At 44.0% G+C, this 13220-nt stretch overlaps 1 protein-coding gene across 17 annotated transcripts in view; it reads right to left on the reverse strand.

Annotated features, from left to right (window-relative positions):
• dlg1b (discs large MAGUK scaffold protein 1b) overlaps positions 1-13220 on the reverse strand; it is a 94091-nt gene that overhangs the window by 25552 nt on the left and 55319 nt on the right. For 8 of the 17 annotated variants that reach the window (XM_051378128.1, XM_051378127.1, XM_051378131.1 and 5 more), the window contains one exon: positions 12527-12676. The exons of 7 other annotated variants lie outside the window; for them this stretch is intronic. In XM_051378128.1, coding sequence (XP_051234088.1) covers positions 12527-12676 — 150 coding nt within the window. Of the gene's footprint in view, positions 1-2365; positions 2845-7944; positions 8272-12526; positions 12677-13220 lie in introns of those variants that run through there. 2 more of the 17 variants (XM_051378144.1, XM_051378143.1) reach the window with 2 other exon arrangements.

The following is a 13220-nucleotide window of genomic DNA, read 5'->3' on the forward strand; positions in this document are numbered from 1 at the left end:
GTCGGAGCACTGGTGTTCATTTACTGCCAATGAGCCACATCTTTAGTTAGTTTGGTTTTATTATGTTGGGCATATCGGAGCTTTCAGAATAATCTGAGATTGTATGTTCACATGAACCCTAAAATTAATCTCAGGCAGGTATTAGCAGCAGAAATTAATTAAAATCAATCTGATGTTGATGTATTAGATTTAACAAACAGTGAGGGTTGTCACCGATACATTTATAGTGTTTCTTTTTCTCTTTCATGATTATTTATGTTCAGGCAGCCGTCAGATATTAAAATCAATCAACCTGTGATGATAAGCAAACACCACTTCCTAATTCTTACTTTGGTACCAGTATCTTTTAAACACTCCTGCATGATGTAACCGAGCTCTGTATCTATCAGACTGTACCTTTACACACCAATCTACCTTTTAAACCCCTGGCTTACATGTAAAAGTGTAATAAAGAGAAGTGAGTGTGAGGCGGCCTTCAACACTGTGACCTCTATTATGCAAGAGCAGGACCTCGTGAAGCCGCTGGCAGGAAGTGTCGCTCTGTTTCGAAGAGGCTTAATTGTTGTGCTGCAGCAGCAGAACTTGGAGCCCATGGAAAACCAACAGCCGCTAAAATTAGCCCCCGCACATCGACCGCATTGATCCGCCAGCCCTACTTCTGGAGCGCCGCTCGGAAAGCCGCTGACAATGGGGCTTAATTGCTCCCAAAGAACACAAACCGGTGTGACGAATGCAGCAACACACGCAGGACGGAGTTTATGTTTTAATTTAACAAGAGTGAGCGCTCCTGTGAGACCCTCAACGTCTGTAGAACTCTTTCTGAAACAATTAGTCAATTAATCAATTAGTCAATCAGCAACAGTTTTGATAACTGATCCAAGTCAATTATTGAGGAAAAACTCTTCCAGAATCTCTAAAGTGAGAATAAAGTGAATCTTTGGTTGGTTGTGATGGACATTTTTCTCCTTTTTCTGAAATATTACAGACTAACTGATCCAAAAATCAACATTATATCCAACCAACAGCAGATTATTTGATGCTTATAACGATACCAATATTGGATGACAATAAATCAGCTGATACATTTTCTTTTACATCAAAACAACATGAACATTACAGACGGATTTAATTAATTTGTTCTTTAAAGAATAAATTATATATTTTATAAGATATAACCTTGAGGACATGGTTTCTAAATTACCACAAGAATATATTTGAACTTTAATTTATCTGCTGACATTTGTGCCAATAAGAATTTAAATGTGAAAGGGTAACATCAGCTGATTTACCGGTCTGGCTTTAATCAACACATTAATCTAACATGGAAATAATCGTTGATTGCAGACTTAACCAAATCAATCAAATGTTAATCAGTGTGTACTTTGTGCACTCTACTGTAGTTCGTGTAAGTTGACTGAGATAAAAACGAGAGGGTGAAACAGGTAAAGATCGAAACACAATCGAAAGAGAAGTTGTTTGATGGACGAAGAAGAGTTTAAATGCTGAAACAGAAAGATGAGGTTCTGGGTTTCAACTGCAGGGACACAACAGATGTCATGGCAGCACATGGACGGTCTGTATTGATTCTCCATAAACTGACACAGTGTAGTAGCTCAATCTGACTCTGACAGCAGCTCACACACTCCCACCACAAAACTCTACATGTGCAGCCAGTTTCTCTACTTAAGTTATGTTCTGCAGCAGAACGACCCTCAGCTGCTTGGTCACCAACAACACGACAGGTTCAAGCAAGACAACAACCGAGGTTTTTATTCTAGTGCCGATACAATCCCATTGCCGAGTTTCAGCAAAACAGCACTTTGATCAATCTGGGTCTTTCACACTTAAAAGTCTTACTGATCGGATCAAAAACCACAAAGATCCAACACACTGTCGATCAATTGTTGTAAATAAAGGTTATTTTGGATTTTCAGAACATTAAGTGACCAAGAGTTGGTGTTTGGGTTCTTTCTGAAATCCCTGACTTTAACAAATACAATCAAGTTTTTGTACGCATCCCTTTTATTAACAAAAGAAGCTAAAGTGTTAAATGGACACAAGCAGACACACAAAAAGTCTAAACCTGGTAACATTCTGACTGAAGTCTGGAACTACTCTGATCAAAGATAAAGCACAACATTACAAATCTGACCCAACATTCGATGCCAACCTTTGGTATTCTTTAGTACAACTCAGTGCTACGAGTATCTGAAGCCCTTTTTGGAATCGACTTGGTACTCTCAGCCACAAACATGAGTACTTTTCCAAACCAGCTCGGTCCAGCGACTCTTCAATTAACCTCTAAAATAGTGGTAGAGTTAAAGCTTTTGTTCTTCCAACTTCAAACAGAACAATGTTGAAGTACCTTACTGAAAGAGAACGGTACCCAGGGTATTTCCGGTCTGCTTGCTGCGAGGCTGCTGCCGACCACTTTAGCGGTACTCTTGGTCGGGCTTTTCTTGACACTGTCTCGCAGGTTGAGGAAACGACTTCGGGCTCGGCAGGACGCCGGCACGGTGCAGGTGGTGAACGTCGACAGAGACGCCTGGACCTGCGGACACTTCGGCTGCTGCTGCTGCTGCTGTCGGTGGAGCTCGATGGCGTGCTGCCTCTGGAGCGGATGCAGGTGGGCGATGGACTCCTGCAGGTTGATGTTGACCCGTGGGAGCTTCTTCTCAGCTCCGTTCATGGCCTTGGATGTGAACTCCTGCCGGGGGTAATGTGTGGTCATCGTCCTGGAGGAGATTCCCAATTGGAGGAGGTGAAATGATAAATTATGGATGGCTCCTTCAGATCCGGACAGGCTTGTTCGGTCTGTGCGGTGCGACAGCAACACATCCAAACTTAATCCTGTTACTCAGGCTCCACCACCTCCCTCCACCACCAAATAACACAATAACACTCCTTTCTCACGTCACCCCTCCCTCTTCAGTTGCTATTTCTCTGTGACACCCTCCCTCTCTTCTTCTCTCATTCTCCTGCCAATTAATCGGCTTCAGTGAGCGTGGCACATGTCAGCACGAGGGGGGGGTGGCTCCACTCACTGCATGAATAATCGATGCCGCCCCCGGATTCAGACACAGCGACGTGCATGTCAGCGTCAGCAGCCGGGGGGGTGCGACGAGGACTCCCGGTTAGCGGCAGGCGGGCAGGCAGAGAGCTGCAGCTTTCTTTCAGACAGTCCTCAGAGGCTGTTCAGGACTGAACCACGAGCTGCTGATGATGTTTCTGATGGGTTTTTAACCAGATTGTAACATAAGAGAAGCTCAATATGAAGTAAAATTAAAAATAAAACTAAAGGATGTACTTGAAGGTTAAAGACATCCAGCACTGACTAGAAACATGAACCACAAGACCCAAAACTGACAGAATGAATGGATGCATATTGATTGAAACAATAAATAAATCTTTTTTGTTGTTACCCCAAGTGGAGGAGAAAGACCATAAAGCCATGAGGTTGTTAAAATCAAGGAGGGTTCACAGGACTGGGTACTACTTAAAATACGTCAATACTGGTACCTTGAGTAACAATAGGTTTCTGGATTAGGAGCTTCTACAAACCCTTACAAACAAATATAAGTGTTTAAACGTACAAGTTAGACCGGCTCTATTTGAAAAGTGTCCTGAGATAATTCTGTTACGATTTGTACAAATTAAACTAAATTAAATCAAGAATGTAATTGAATTTCATATCCAAGCAAAATTTCACTGTAACTGAAATATCTCAAATCGAATTGAACCGGAAATCTCCCAAATATCAATATGAGCTTCAATAATCAATTTCTGGTTGGGCTAATTGCAGCATCTATTGGTACTTACGGTCACAGAAGTACCAAGAGGATTTACACCCCGCCAGCTGAGGCAGACGATGCTGTGGAATGTAGAGAATAATAGTATTCCAGCCTTTACGTTCAGTAAATTATGAATGGGAAAATAATTTATACAACATAAAATATGCCCCGAAATAACCCACATACTAGTGTTGACATGACAACGGGCGCTGTGCAGTTGGACAGATTTCATAAGTGGATTTAAAATCCAGGAGAGGAGCCGGGGTTTGGTGGGAGGAGCGTTTCCAGATCTTTCCCTCTCCTGCATCCACAGATACACTGACCCATCATCATTTCATCTGGATGCAACACAGAGCGCCACTGCTCCAGTTCCAGTCCCTGAACGCCTCGTCTACATCTTTACTCACAATGGACGACTAACCCATGTCCTATATGCTTGCATCAGTTATCCGAACAATAAAGTAGGTTACTGTTACTGCGTTCAGCCCCACAGGCTCAATCACAATCAACCCCGAGTGTTAAATGTGCAGGAATCTGTAAACTGACCCACATGACTCATGACAACAGGAAGTCAAACGCAGCATCAATCAATCAATACAATAAACTGTGCTGAACATTCCCAGTATAAAGAGTCTGTCCTCATCAACACAGCCAGTGCTTTCAGCTAAAATCTGACTCCCCACACTGAGAGGGGCAGCACTGAGGATCTTCTGAAGATTAGGATTACTGCCCAAATTCTGCTGCTATGCATCTGCAGCCCCACCTACAGGCCACACAGGTCAACTCCCCTTACTGTCAACAGATTTACAATGCAGACACAACGTAATAGGGTCAGTAATGATTTTAAATGTCATTATATTGTTAACGTGGGTGGTACTAGGATACAGTTAATGTCTTACAACATGGAGGAGCTGTGCTGGATTAACTAAAGTATTTTTCCATTTTCCTCATTAATGTGCAGATTTATGCAGCAGGAGCTACAAAATCTGATCTGTGGGGAACAAAAAATTCTGTTTATCACTACTTGCATCTTATTTTTGCAGCGATAACGTTGAAGGCACCAAATTCAAACCAACAGTTTATCCAGTCGATCTAAACCACTGGTTCCCAACCTTTTTCCTTAAGGGAGCCCTTTTCTATCAGACATTTAATGAATATTTCATATTATTTTCAACAATAACAGAAGAGAACAGCTGATAAACTGAACAATGAACCCAAACAGTGAAAACAAAAACTATAGGAAGTTTGATCAGAATTTAGAGTTTCCTGACAATTTTAGGGACTTTATTCAATTCTCTGTCTGTATTATGTATTCAAATGTATTTTATTCTCATTGTTCTATTAGTTCTTTAACTTTATGATGCAGGACGAGGCTGTTTATAGATTACAGTGAAGGCTATGTGAATATAGACTGTGTTCAGCTCTTCACTGTGCCCTCATCCTGTTTAGATCTTAAATAATAAACTGATCTGAAGCACTTTATCAGGTTATATGTATATATATATATATATATATATATATATATATATATATATATATATATATATATATATATATATATATGTATGAGGTTAAACTGTGTGACTAATTTTGTTCACCTTTGTTTTCTCTTCCAATGAAGTTTGTCAGTGTTATTACTGATAGAAAAGACAACCATCAAAGTAAGTCTAAAGTTGTAATAAAATAATTAAAAAAACTTTAACTGATTTTTATATGAATCCTGTCTCGGACAGAAAGTAAACTGTGACAGAAGCATCAAGGCCAACTGCATAGAGATCTACTTCTTGGTGGACTTGGAGGTTAACCTGACCAACCTGCACATTCATTCTTCTTCTAAGGAAACTCCAAAAGGTCAAAGGCTTGTTGGAGATTAACTGCACTTTGCCTGGAAAGTGAATGAGATCAGTGAGAAGAGGAGGGGACTGTTTCCAGCATCCTTCAAAGAATAAAGGAAGTGACCGAAACTATTTACATCCTGGTAGATCCCCCTGAAGGCTAACTGTAGCTTTTAGATCACTCTCAGACATATAAATAAACTTTACTGTTATGATTAAAGATTAAACCTTCATGAGCAACAACTGGAACCTCGTTATTGGAAACTTTAAGGACCTAATGAAAAGCTAATGGTTTTGAAGTTGCAGCCTAAATCCTATAATAAAAGATTGTCTCAAACACTGATCAGATGCGTCGACGCCATCTGCAGATCTTTAGCTCGTTCTCTCTGGGCTGACGGCGAGCTGTTTCACGGGTCATTAAGCCGTGGTGGGCTGCAGGTGGAGGAGCAGCGATGTCGACACCAGCTACGACTGACAGATTACAGTCATGAATCTGAGCTCTGCAGCCTCTGTGCTGGGATACACAGGAACCAGCAACCCTGCCAGCGCCAGCGCCAGCGCCTCGCTCCAACAACACGCAACAGTTTACACACCAGTTTAAGATAATTACAACACCCACTGGAAGTCCAGTTAATGTTCTCAGAGTCATCTGGGCAGAAGCTGAACCACTGTGTCATTCAATGTCTTCAAAGGTACCAGAAGCCTGTGGACATAATTGGATCTTTAAATTCTTCAGGTAAGATTACTAAAGATTCTGGATTATATTCTGTATTATAAAGTGAGAATTTGTGATTATAACAAAGATAAATGTTTACTTTCTGAGCACAGAAAAAAACTACAATTCGACTACAAAACTACAAGTGGTCACTGAACTTGATTTTGTGGATAAAACTCACCAACGCCCTATTCTAAGGTCGTCTGACGTGCTGTTATTACAGACAGTGATTTATAGACTGACCACAGCAGTGCAGCAGGAACAGCAAGCTGGTAGTCAGAGCTAACAGAGCTAACCAACCACAAGCAGCTGCTGCTAGACTCTGTGTTAAAACTAGAAACACATTCACACTGTTTGTAAAAGGTGGGCCGTCCTTAACTCTGGTTTTATAGAAACTGTCCACTCTGTGTCAGCACTGGACTCACAACATAAAGGAGGATTTACAGCTGTAGAGGGTGATTTCCAACCAATGAAATGCTGATTTGATAACAATGTGAATATTAACAGCAGCATTGATGTGTTTCAGTACAGTCATATAATTCAGTCACAGCTCAAAAACCTTGTTTTAAGGTGGAGAACTTCTTTAAACCTCCCTTCACTGCAGCTCAACAAGTTAATACTAAAGAACTAATAGACTACAGTCAAGAAGAAGCCCAACCCAGACTGCTGTATATTAACTCTATTACAGAGAGATTAAAGTTTCACATGCTGACTGATTTAGAACCAATACAGTGAGGAACAAACAGAACCAGAACCAGCAGTGATGAATGTCGTTCAGAGGAAACCTACATTGTGTGTGTGTGTATGTGTGTCCATGTATGTTAACTGTGTGTGTAAGGCAGTAAACAGGGAGGCGGTGGGGTACTGCTGCGTGTCAGGAGCCTGGAGGTTGCTAGGCAACGCCGGGGAAGGCATGTGCTACTGCAGGGGTTCCTCACATCTGCACAGAACATGATGCTGCTGTTTATGCAGGTAAATCTCTGCACATGAACACGCTGCCTCGCTCACACACACACTTATAAAAAGCTGCACAGGTGTGACAGGATCCCCCGGCCGCACACACCAGCACAGACGGCGGAGGAGATTCCTCTACTGCTGAAAGCTCTGGTACAATCACAGCCAGTCCTGAACGACACACTGACTGATCTCCTGTTCAGATCTGACAACCTGCTCGCAGCCAAACGCCAACAAATCACCTCCGACTAACACATGCCGTCCCCAGGCTCGTCCCTCATTACAGAACAAACCGCTACAGAAACGGGGGTCGTGGACGAGGGCGTTTCTGGATCTGCGGTGAAGAACTGAACCAGATGTGAAGGTTTCTGCATGAATCCTGATCCACCACATGACGCAGCAGCGGCGGCGGCAGCAGCAGCTCCTGTTGCAACTTTTCCACATCTGCCTCGTCCTCCAGCAGCAGCAGCAGCAGCGTCACATCCACAGCAGGTCGATACGTTTACAACAACACACACAGCCAGTGTATGATCGTATGTACAGGCCCAATGCACACACACGCTACAGCACCTCCCCCCCACCTCCTCACCTTTAGGAGAGGTATTTTTATGGGTGGGGGGGCTGAGAGGAGAGAGGGGGGGTGACCTACCAGTAGGCGCCGGTGGAGCCGCTTGGTTCTCCTCAGGGTGCCCATGATGCGGCGGCCCATCTTCTTGGCGTACCACACAGAGTTGAGCATGCTGCTTGTTGCTGCTGCTGCTGCTGTGAAGGTGGAGGTGCTGTGTCGCCTCCTCTGCGCCTCCTCTCGTTCCTGCTGCAGGCTGCTGGGTGGCTGAGGTGGTGCTGGCTGGAGAGCAGACGATGGGAGGGGGGCTTCACTCTTCCACCTTGTGTCCCCCCCTCCTCTTCCTCACAGACACAAACAAGGGGAGGCTGCAGACGGAGGAGCTGGTGGAGGTGACCAGATGCTGCGTTCAGGAGAGGAGCTGAGACGCACCGAGGTCGTACTCCTCTTACCCCCCCTCCCCCCTCAGTTACGAGCGGCGGCCGGTAAACGGCAGTCGTCAGACGCCGGACTTGACGGAAAAAAGAGAGAGAGGAGCCTCCGGGGGCGGATTAACCTGCCGGGGTGAGAGAGCATCGCTTAGCAGGCGGAGAGAGAGCAGCCGGTCGGCCAGCCTCCGTCTGTCTGAGGCAGACAGCAACAACAGACTGCAGGGCTGACGGGAGGATGGAGAGTGTGTGTGTCTGAGTGTGTGTGTGTGTGTTTAAAGAGAGCGCAGGCAGGGAGGAAATTAGTCCTCTGATCTCTTCTCTCTGCAGTCTGGAAACCTCACGCAGCTCCTTCCTCCTCCTCCTCCTCCCTCCTGGTTCTCGGCCCGCTGTGGGTTCGGTCCAGCTGACCTCTGTCCTACTTCAGTCCTTAGACTTTCAGTCCCTTTCTGAAGATGAGTCAGCAGGGGAAGCTCGCGCCTGCAAAATGCTGAGTTATCGTGGCGGTGACGGACAGCGTAGCGATGTGAGGAAGGACAGCAGCTGATTCAATGAAGTAAGGAAGTTTGTTTAGAGAACTTTCTGCTCGTGGTTGGAGTCCGTCCAAAGTAACTCAGGCAAACAGAAACAAAGGAGAAAATAAAAATCTAAATAAATTAGTGCTGCAGTTTCAGATCGCAACTCACTCGTTTCAGCCTCCCTTTCCAACTGCGAGGGAGAAACTACAGCGGCCGCGAAACGCTCAAATAACAGACGAATCAATGCAGAATATCCAGATACAACCGCTGCCATCTTCTTCATTCGGAGTCTGCGCAGTAGTGACGGCTGGTGCAGCAATACCGAAGCTCAGCTGTCAATCATGACGTGAAACCCCATTTTTATATCTTCAAATAAATAATTAAAACCAAACAGAAGATAAAAATTAATTTGACCCCCACCAGGGGGAGATAGAGAGAGAGTCTATACTGCAGTCAGCCACCAGGGGGAGATAGAGTTGAACACTCCTACACACTCCTGAACAACTCGATTGTTGAACTTGACTGACTCACTAGAACTTTAGCACGTTAGCACACTTTAAGCTACAGAAGATTTGCTACAACAAAAAAATGTTTTCCTAACAAGCGAAAGTGAATCGGCGCCTCTCAACGATTTTACTGCGAACAAAACACTGAGAAAATCATCTGGAAAGCTGCCAACAGCTACTCTAAAATGCTAACAGTTGGAAAGAGTCGCAAACGTCTACACTGAAAATGTGGAGGGAACGATTGTTTCTTGTGGAGTGTAAATGAGACGGTTGAGGAACAACGGGACAGCTTCAGTGTATTTATGTCCAGAGAGAGAAACTGAAAGAGTCAGAGGGTTTTGTACAGTAGCTGTGTAATTATTACCATTTATTAATAAATATTATATTATTGTAACCAAATATCTGCTTTATGTTAATGTATGATGTTTCCTGCAAGTTTGTATTGATTTTGTTTCTTTATTCGGTTTCTTTGCTGGATATTCTTGTTATAAAAGGCAATAAAACCTTTTTTTAAGTGAGAGGACAGTGTGTGAACCTTTAGCAACAGAGCGAAGATTCATTAGTTAGCTAACTACAAAGTTTGTTTGTTCCCCGTACAGTAAACATCACTGTGCATGTATTTAACAACCACAGTAACAAGAACATTTGATCAATAATAGGCTGAATGCACAGAGTCACTTTGTCTACCAACAGTTGAGTTATTTTAATCATTTCCAGTTGCTTTCTGGACCCTGCATTTCTCTCCAGAACAGATTTGTTTCATGTAGAATTAACACGGCTGTGCATGTTTAACAACTACAGCAACATATCTGAGCATTAATCAGGTAGCTATGACCATTTACAGTATTCCCAGTATTATTCTTCTTGTCATTATTTTTATTTCTTTGTGTCTTGTGAGCACATTGAGCAACTGTAACAAAACAAATATTCCCTCCGGGGATCAATAGTATTTCTGATTAGTATTCCCAAGATGTAGTTTTATAGAGATTATAATCATTGCCTGAATTGGATATAAGGTGCCAGTAGCCTAACTTTTTATCCTTTTTAACAAGGACATTATCAGTGCATTATTCAGACGCAGTACAGACGCAGTGGTGAACTTTTATTGTACACAAAACAGGTCCGGACCTCGGTGACCTCCGTGGTTTGTAGACAGGATACACATTTTGAGTTCCAGCCCATTTCAGGCACTGATATTAACACATGCAGTGTAGAATTTTACACAAAAGAGTGACATTACTTAGAAACTTGTATATAAATACAATATATAGTCCAACATAGAGGTGGATCAGTCTGAGAACTCTCTAAAAGTTTCCCTGATAACTTTCCCTGCCCGGAATACGCACCCTAACGCTGCCTGATCATTTCCCTGAAATTCCAGGACTGACTGAACCACCGTTGGCTATAAATAGAGCCGTCCTGTCCTCCCAGCATCCTTTGCTGCAGCTGGGAATGAAGTGTAGCAGAGATGAGACGATGAAGAAGAAGCATTAGCGACAAGTCGTTTCATGGCCTCGGAGTCCTTTGTCTTGGTGATAAATATACATCAGAGCAGCTGTAAATCTTGTTGTTGGGGACAAACTGGAGGCCAGCTATTCTGCATTTTACTATCACCCCCCCCCCTTTACAGAAAGCCTCACTAAATCTGCCCTTGTCCTTCTCTGCAGGTTCAACCCCCCCTCCTCCTCCTCCTCCTCCATTTTCCTGCCGTCAGGATTTTCTTTGTCGGCATTCATCTCCTGTGTTGCCATGGCGCTGCCGAGGAGAGCGAGCGAGAGGCGGAGGAAGGGAGATGAAAAATGAAAGGAATAATAAAAAAAAGGAGTGTACAGTACGTCCTCCCAGCCTTCAGTGTCTTTGTGGGATGTGAGGATCCATTCATTGCGTTATCGCGACGGAGGTGTTGGAGATAGCTGCCTGCTGACGTCAGGCCGGGGACGGGCGGCTGCCGCAGATCAAACGTGGAGGAAACAATGATGAGCAGGATGTGGAGATTTCTCCACCGTGAGCAGAAACTCAGTGAAACGAAGGTGTGGAGGTCCATCTCAGTGACTACACTGTGTCCAGCTGCCCCAGAGTTGTTTCCCCAACATGTGAAAATGTGCAAATAAGGTAACAAGCCCCCGTCCCAGCCCGCATTCAGTCTGCTGCTTCTGAGCGCCGTCGTCCAGACCTCCATCTGGACTGTTTCATGACGAATAAGTTACAGTCATACTAGCAGCTCAGAGAGTCTGTACTGACACAGTGGTGCTTTGCTTATATAATAATATTATATTCTGGGGTTTAAACACAAAGATCCAGAGTGTGGTGAGTTAGGATGACAATCAATCACATTATAAAGCAGCTGTCAGCTTTATGCTTACTGTCAGTTAGCTAACCTGCTCCCTGAAAGCTTTAACATCCTCATGTAACTTCACATCATTGCCGACGCCGTCAGCTACATTCTGTGTTTCACATCACAAAGTGAATCCAGCCAGTGGTGGAAACAATCTCCATTAAACCCTCTAAAGGTCTCACGTATCAGGTTTCAACAACCATCAGTCTCTCGTCTAATAACACAAACAACTTCATTTTCTTCACAATCAATCTAGACAACAGATGGACAATAAGTTTGGGCCGACGACGCCGTTCTCGTTGCCCATTTCAGTAACATCCCAACAGGTTTGACTGTTTTCTGTTTAATTACTTTCAGAATAGTCTAAATTAAAATATTTGTTTAATCTACGCCAAAATTAGTCGCCAGGAATTTCCCCAATTTATACCACATGCAAAAAACTGTGTGGTTTTAGGGATTATGAGAAAGTGTCTGTAAAGTGTAGAACCAATTTTCATTCGAATATATTGGAGGTCAAAGGATCTCCTTTGAAAATCACCAGAATGAATCCCCTCGCTAGCATGGTTGCTACCAATGGATCATCTACTTTCATATGACACCAGTATCTTCACTAAAGCCTCTGAAAGATGAGTGGAAGAGGTAAACAGCACTCAGACCCCCCTCCCCCGGACACAGGATCAGCTGTGTCTGAGGCCTGTTTCAGTGGGTGAACGGGAAGATAAACTCTCATGAAATGGATGAAAATATGATGAAAAAGTCACAATATGACTGATAAATTCATTCCCCCCCAGCAGTGCTGAAGTGAAGTTTTGGTAACCGTGACAACAGCCCAAAGGGGTGAGGATGGGGGATGTGAGAGAGGGGGGGGGTGGGGTTTACCTGGATTGGGGGGTAGGGGTTGGAGGAGCAGGAGGGGAGGGGGCTGTCCTCGCCGTGGGGATAGAGGGTGGAAGGCGTAGGGGAGGGGAGCTCCGGGAGGTGCTGTCCTAACAGTGAAGAACCGTCAAAGATGCACTCCAGAGACGCTACCTACAGGATACAGGAGGGGAGGGAAAGACGGAGTCCCGGAGAGGTCAAAATACAGAGAGAGACAGTTTCATCCTCAGACAGAGAGAGAGAAGGGGGGGGTGAGAGGAAGTGAGAATGGGCACAAACGGGGTGGAAGAGATGTTTTGGAGGCCGATGCTGACGAGAACAAAGATGGCTTTGTGCCTTTTGTTGAAGCATTTTATTATCTGGTTTTGAAAAGTGTGACAGAAACATCAGCATCAGTTCCAGGACCAAAACATGAGTGATCAGGTCTGAACGCCGCAGTGACACATTCATGATGAGCTACAGGAAGCCGAGACACACGACTGCAGACAACATGAGAACACGACAACGCGGCTGCCAAGAAATACTCGGATACTCTGGTTTGTTGTGTTTAGTTTCTCTTTTAGTAAAATAAACGTATTTTTAGTTACAACTCAGGCATGTTCTCCTGTTCTTTGTCCAGCATTGAGCAGGGTGGGGACACATTGGGGGCTCGTCCGGGATGAAATTAACCATTTTGGTAAAAGAAAGGTATTTTTGG

This window comes from Dicentrarchus labrax, unplaced genomic scaffold (assembly GCF_905237075.1).
Source record: "Dicentrarchus labrax unplaced genomic scaffold, dlabrax2021, whole genome shotgun sequence".
In the NCBI taxonomy this organism is placed as follows: Eukaryota; Metazoa; Chordata; class Actinopteri; family Moronidae; genus Dicentrarchus; species Dicentrarchus labrax.